The sequence below is a fragment of the Amblyomma maculatum genome, chromosome 6 (genome assembly GCF_055883805.1).
Source record: "Amblyomma maculatum isolate TAMU_Amacu chromosome 6, ASM5588380v1, whole genome shotgun sequence".
In the NCBI taxonomy this organism is placed as follows: domain Eukaryota; kingdom Metazoa; phylum Arthropoda; class Arachnida; order Ixodida; family Ixodidae; genus Amblyomma; species Amblyomma maculatum.
In genome coordinates, this window is record NC_139349.1 from 83,546,379 (window position 1) to 83,553,498 (window position 7,120).

A 7,120-nucleotide genomic window follows, 5' to 3' on the forward strand; every position below is an offset into this window, starting at 1 on the left:
GAAGATCCAACCTCATGTTCTGACGACGTGACTCCTGTGGCCGTGGCCAGTGGCATCTTGCTCTTCGCCTCCATCAAAAATTGTTCGCCGTGGTCGGGATTTGATCCCAAATTTTTGGCCACATCAGTCGAGCGCTCTAACCACTGCACCACCACTGTTTCTTTTTCTTTATTACCATTTTTTTAAGCACACAGCATACACTCTGAATACACAACAACAAAGAAAAAAAAAAGGAATGCTAAAAGCACTAGGCACGTTCTGCCTAAAGCACTAGATTTAAAAGGGCTTTACTGAAGCCAGCTGGTCCAGTACAGGTAGCCACTCCGGAGAATTATCTTGTGCACGCAGAATTTCTCTCAGGTATACCGCGCTCTCGATGAAGTAGTGTCAAGTGGGGTGTACAACGGTTCGCTCATACCTGACATCCATACGCGTTTTCCATACGCTATGCATGCATAATAGCATCAGCATGTCATTCGGCCCTCCTTCAGGGTCGGCGCATGGCAGATATCGGATACCGAATGGCGTTATTGGCAATTCCTTTTTTAAAGTTCGCTTCAAGATACCCCAGGGGAAAACTGAGTCATGGCACTCCAAGAAGATGTGTTCAATGGCCTCGGGTTTTCTGCAAATAATGCAGTTAATAGACCAAGGTACAAAGAGCCCTTTGTTCTGCAGTCATGGTTTGACTGGAAGAGTGCCGGAATGCAATTGAAAAAAGAATGATTTTGCACAAGCTCTGAGAGGCATACGTTTTACCCTTTTCAAAACGTCACGCTCAGACCCTACATTATACATACCACGGCAAGGCAGTCTTCGAGTAGAACACTGCTAATGTGAACATAGGTAATCTGCGCTGGCGTTTTCCGCGTGCCACTAGCTCCGCCTAGTGGCTGCCACTCCACTGACTTAGTAGGATGACTGCAGTTACCGCGGCTGGTGATGCAGAAGGACGGCTAAATTATCGTGAAACCGAAGGCATGCTTCTGCGTTTAAACGTTCATGGCTACGATAAAAAGGTTGCTGTGCATTCTGTCCCGCACTAAACGTGCAAAAAAAGAGGCAGTAGAGCTGGATTAATGCCGGCTGGACGAGTATGGTAGGTCGTTCTGCTTCTAGTTTTCGTTCTCCTTCATCACGCTTCATTACATGGCTTCACCCGTCATCATCATCATCATCCTTAGCCTGACTATACCCGCTGCAGGGCGAAGGCCTCTCCCGTATTTTTCCAATTAACCCGGTCCTGTGCGAGCTGCATCCACTTGACCCCTGCGAACTTCTTAACCTCATCCGCCCACCTAAATTTCTGCCACCCCCTGTTAGGCTTCCCTTCCCTTGGAATCGAGTTTATTGCCCTAAGCGACCATCGGTTATCCTTTCTTTCCGCTACATGTCCTGCCCATGCCCGTTTCTTCTTCTTGATTTCCACTCGAATGTCAGGGACTTGAGTTATTTCTCTGACCCACTCTGCGCGTTTCCTATCTCTTAACGTTATCCCTACCATCTTTCTTTCCATAGCCCACTGCGTTGTCCTCAACTTAAGTAGAACCCTCTTTGTTAGCTTCCGCGTTTCAGCCCCATAGGTAAGCACAGGTAAGATGCAACTGTTGTATGCTTTCCTTTTGAGCGATACCCGTCGTACCCTGCGTATAGCCATCGTCTTGTTCATTTGCTTTTATTGTTTGCGCAATCTTAAGATGAGAATGTGGCTTAAGGGAGATTACACGCTATGGAGATTACAAAGTGTGCTAGCTGTCCTTCACGCTCTCAAACTGCTAGTCGTTGACTTCTACCCGTCATTTATCAAAAATGGCGTTTGTGGCTACTTAATATTCTTTATAGTGCCACTAAAGCGACCTTTTCGGATGCATGACTTGCTGTGAATCCTCGTGTTTGGACTGCGCGTTAGCGCGAGCATCACGCTAGAGCTGAGACCGTTGAGCGTGGCTTGTGCGCTTGTGTGGACCATTGCGAGATAGGCTTTAAAAGTCGCAGTCAATTGAGGAGAGTGAACGGTGACGTAGTACGTGGCATTCTAGCATCGATGTTGCGACCATCGGGATGGCAAACTGAGGCTATGAACGAAGAAGAGTGAAGTAATGCACAAACCGGGCATGCATTGACAATTCTTCCTGCAAGTAAACTATCCGAAATAGTCTTGTGATATTGTTTCAGGAGCACTAAACTCGCTTTATTATTTTTAAGTTACTCAGATGATCGATTTCAGCTGTTTACGCAAATATAGAATATTTATTTCTGCCTACGTACGAATGAATCTCTGGGAATAATATATTTCACTATAGGTAGGTTTCTTCAGTTCACTCAAGAAAAACTCCCCTATTGCAAATATCATGCTTTAGGTCTAGCTGCATTAAAAAGCATGACTCTGTTAAGTTAAGCATGCCATTTATTGAGGCATCACCATGTCTTTTTCGTTGTCTTGGCCACATTTTATATATGCCAATTTATCGGCACTGCGGACCGGAGGACGAGCTATGGCGGCATACTTCAACGTGTCGCCACAGTGATCACACCATTAAACTGAAGCCTGTCGCAGGTTTCATTGTGCAGCAAACAATGCATAGCAACTTTTTTTTTTTCGAGTTTGCACAGATATACTTTTATTTTTTTTTTTGCATTCACTGGTGCTGATTTAAACTTCATCCATCGATGCAATGCATTCCAGGCTCTTCTGACGCTAAGGAGATTACAAGGTGTACTAGCTGTACTTCACGCTCTCACGCTCAAGAAGTCGTTGACTTCTACCCGTCATTTATCAAGAATGGCGTTTGCGGCTACTTAATTTTCCTTACAGTGTCACTAAAGCGACCTTTTCGGATGCATGACTTGCTGTGAATCCTCGTGTTATCCACTTCGAAGAATAAACGAAGGGCAATTAAATCCGCAGGATGCTAGTCGCGTGCGCGTCGTAAACCGGCAAGTGTCGAAACGCGACGGCAGGCAAACACCATCATATGTTGCGACCTATGACGTACTTTGTAGTGGACATATTTGTTACCATGAAGCTATTTGAGTCACTATAATTCTTAAAAATTGCAGCAGACGAGTATTGCCCATGTTCACTGCGCTTAGAAAATGCAATATGCAGAAATTCGCCTAAATTTAAACATATCATGAAGATCGTTTCTTTTTGTGCGATATTTCGCCTGCAGTAGCGATATTTCATTACAGCTAAATCGATTTGCTGCAGATAAATTTGCTGTGCAAAGACACCATTTTTCCAAGCCTCTGTAATAAAAAAAAAAAGAAAGCTAAAGACAACAGTTTCATCTACGAACCTGTGCTTGTGATGTTATGGTTTCTGTAATGCAGCTACAGCTCGGCTTATTTTAGCCAAGTTGGCAGGCCGCTGCAGAGGACAGGTTGCGCCTTTTAACAAGCCTATATAAACTGCAGTTCTTAATTATAATGCGCCAATTACAAACCATGCCATTTAATAATTCAGTAAAGCTTCACGCTATCGGGCCCAAAACCTTCTCAACGGAAGGCAAATTTTGCAGGCAGAAAGCACACTTGTACCACGTCGTGTGGGCTTGCCAGGCTATAAGGTCTTAGACACTGCAAAGCAGCTAACGAGGAAAGGATGAAAGGCATCACTGCCTTAGCTAACGGAATCAGGGAACCGGGGACCTACCAACCTTCCCATAAATTCCCGTCCTTTTACCCTTCAACAAAGCGTTTTCATTATCCCCATCAATTCTGGCGTACGACGATGACATCTGGCTAAACGAGGTCCTTTGCAGGCTTTTTCACGCGTTCAGATGTTCAGATATGGAGCCGCTTTTTTCTTTAATCCCGACTGCAGAACTTCTTTCGCTCTATAATATATTCTAAAAACAACCCGCACTTGTTTTTCGGCATTTTATAGAAACCCATGCACTTATGTTCAATAAGCAGTTATATTAAAGTCATGATTTTGATTTTCAGTTATCTGTCGTATCGTAAAAACTACCCGCATATTGGAAGAAGGCAAAAGTATAATTACATAATATTGCGGTCATTCTTCGCAACTCGAAACCAGTTTGCGAAGAGTGTTCATGCATCACGCAGCCCCTTACTAGTCTGTGTACATTTTTGTGTGGGTGAAGAGGCCGTACTGCATGCCTACGCATGCATACTGGGTAGCAAGAGCGAGTTACGCCGTTTGTGTGTTTGTTTGCTTGCTTTGATTCGCGAGAAGCGTGTCTGTTCAGTGTGAAATTACAACGGAAGAGGATACTGAAAAAAGATGAATGCACTGTGTGTATTTGGTTTCAATGGCAATTAGTGGTGCGTCTTCTCAGCTAACTTCAAAACAGCATGCAATATTTTTTTATCCCAGGATAATTTTTGTTTTGTTTTTGCAGATGGAGCATCTTTCGCGTGCACCTTTGCTACCTTAGTGCTGTTCTGGCTGTCACTTACAGTATCGTATTGGTAATCTCGAACCAGCTTAATCTTTAGTGAAGAATATTGAGTAAGTTGCTTACGATATTGCCACTTATATATGCAAAAAAAAAAAGTTAGTATATTTACGCATGGTCAAAAGTAGATGCGGAAGAAAATTGCCCATTTGCTGCTCTCACTCCAAAAAAAAAAAAAAAAAAAAAAAAAAAGAAAGAAAGCATTGTCACGAATGTGACAGAATGAGCAATCATCGAGCAGTAAATGCGCGCAAGAGCCCGGACGTCTCGAGGAAGCCGATGTAGGACGTTAAAGCTTCACTCACATTTTCCCCCACAAGTTCACACCAAGCAGAAATCTTCATTCATTGCTAACTACAAAAACTGATCGCAGCTGAGCACTTAATCGAAAAAAAAAAGTGCTACAATTAGGCACGAAGCAGTAATTGCACAATGAAAACAAAACTCCTCATCGTTGCCTTATTATGACGAGAATGTTCCAAAGGCGGCTTCATGATGATGAAGAAGAGAGAAAATGATGCCGACTGTGGCCATTGCAACAAATTAAGCGCTTCCAGTAGAGCATGGCAGCAGCTGAAATGCATTTCTGTCGGTCGTGTCACACTTAACACTTGTAAAATTTACGCTGTACCAACACAAAGCGATGTGCAGGCAGAAGAAACTAAACGCAGTTAACACTGCCTTGGAGGCTGCCTTCTGACCACGCTTCTTTTGTAGGACATCCCTTTTTTCCAGGCTGCGCAAAGACCACAGCCGTCTACGCGCTGCACCTGGCACAGCATATGACAGCGGTCAGATCAATCCACCTGTTCTGCATAAGTTAAGTCCTCAATACATGCAGCGAAGGTCCGAGTGGCGGCGAGCACAGGTGCTGCTAGCCGCGAACACAACGCGACGGGTCGGCATGGCCTCCGTCACCACGAAACCCGGGGTGCATCGCGGCGGCGCGCAGCGTAACTGTTTGCGATATCGGTCTATTGTAAAATGATCTGGATTGAATTTTTCTGGTGAACGATAAAACTGCTACTCCATTTGTATCGCAGTAGTCTAACTTTACACGCATGGCTCCAATATAATGCTAAGCCGATCATGGGCGCCCTGTGTGAGTATGCTGTCCATTTTGAATGTACAAACCCCGTGAGGAACTCATGAAAGCGGCTATTCTTGGCATATCAGTGAAATAATACTCATGTCTGGCCATGTTGTTAGCACGTGATAGAAGCCATTCATTCCTTGTTTTGAAAAAAGCAGTGTCGCGTGCAACTTTCTGCCCTTTGACAGAGCAACAGTGGGCAGAAGCAAGCATTTCGTTTTAATTTAACAACCGCAGCCAATGTGACGCTGTTAAAAGTTTTCGTAAATACATTTATATCTTCGTACTGAACACCAAACTCGTGCTTTGAGTACACAGAAATTCAAATGCAGAGTAATTGGTTTATGCTGAAATCAGGGGCATTCAATATTTGCAGAGTCGTGAACGGTTTTTGTGGACCTTTCCCGGTACAAGTGACTGTTGGGTGACGAAAGCATTTAGCATCTCAGAACAGGCTACTATTGAGATTCCCTTAAGATTTTATACTACAGGGCCGTCAACATTTAGCTCTCTCCAAAGCGCCATTGCTCTTGACGCGGCCCTTCACTTCACTATTCAGGCGAAAATCCTTTGGCTTCGGGACTTTTGACCAAGGCTGTACCTACTGTCTAAATCATTCCCTAATCTTCATCTGCTCCGTACAGATTACGGGAAACCGGCTGCGAGCCCATTCTAACCCAAAGCAGAAATGGAATCCAGCCGTTTCGCAAATGAACTTCTGCCACTTTCATATTATACAGCTGTGGAGTTAAAAATTAATTCATACAAAGTTTGACAGTAGTATTTGTGCCAAAAGGTGTATTCTTACAGCTGAGCGATACTTTATCTCACAAAATGTTTTCTGACCTGAAAGATGTTGTGTGTTCAACCTTGTCCTGCTGAAACGTATTTGCATTGAATAGAATGACGTTAAGATCGGAGGTTGAGCACAAGTTCATTGACGTGTTGTTCGCTCGAGTAGCCTGCACTACTTCGCTGCTGCTGTCACTCACCTTCCAACCTGCACTTCAGTTCCGTCAGGGCCTCCTGTCTCTTCTTGGGCGTCTCTCCCAACTCTTCATGAGCTATTTGCTGTAGATGAATTGAAAGTGCGCCAGGTGAAGTGTCAATCACGTCGTCGAAACATTTCTTTACATAAACGCCCGTCATTGTGAATACACTGTCAGAGAACGAGCGGCAGATTTGCACAAGTGAATCCGGACACTTGTTGCACAGGCGCGTACAACTGAATATGATCACAGCCCACTGACAGCGAGGAAGACGGCTCGGTAAACAAGGACGCGATGTCCCTCTCCACGTGAGCTATGCAAAAACAGAAGCCGACGACCAAGCACACGTGGCAGGCGGCCTTGGATGACGCGAGAACTCTTGCTACGCTCCGTCGGCGTGCCGTTCACCAAGATGCGCAGAAGATGATGGGGAGGAGGAATTCAGCGGAATTCAAGGGGGGGGGGGGGGGGGGGGCAGGGGGGAGGGATGGAACGTGCGGGGGGATTAACGGCTCTGGCGTCACTGTGCTCGTCACATAAACCTCTGCTCTGAAAGTGCTCAAAGTGGCAATGAAGGCGGCCTTTCCCGTAACTATCGCCAGCGAGTTTTGTGA

General features: G+C 45.0%; 1 protein-coding gene across 1 annotated transcript in view; it reads right to left on the minus strand.

The window, feature by feature from the left end:
• The window catches only part of LOC146186131 (alpha-tocopherol transfer protein-like), a 20,161-nt gene extending 13,384 nt beyond the window's left edge, over nucleotides 1-6,777 (minus strand). Inside the window, exon 1 of the mRNA XM_084605626.1 lies at nucleotides 6,510-6,777. Coding sequence (XP_084461752.1) covers nucleotides 6,510-6,666 — 157 coding nt within the window. The 5' untranslated portion in view covers nucleotides 6,667-6,777. The remainder of the gene's footprint in view (nucleotides 1-6,509) is intronic.
• Nucleotides 6,778-7,120: the final 343 nt, after the last annotated feature.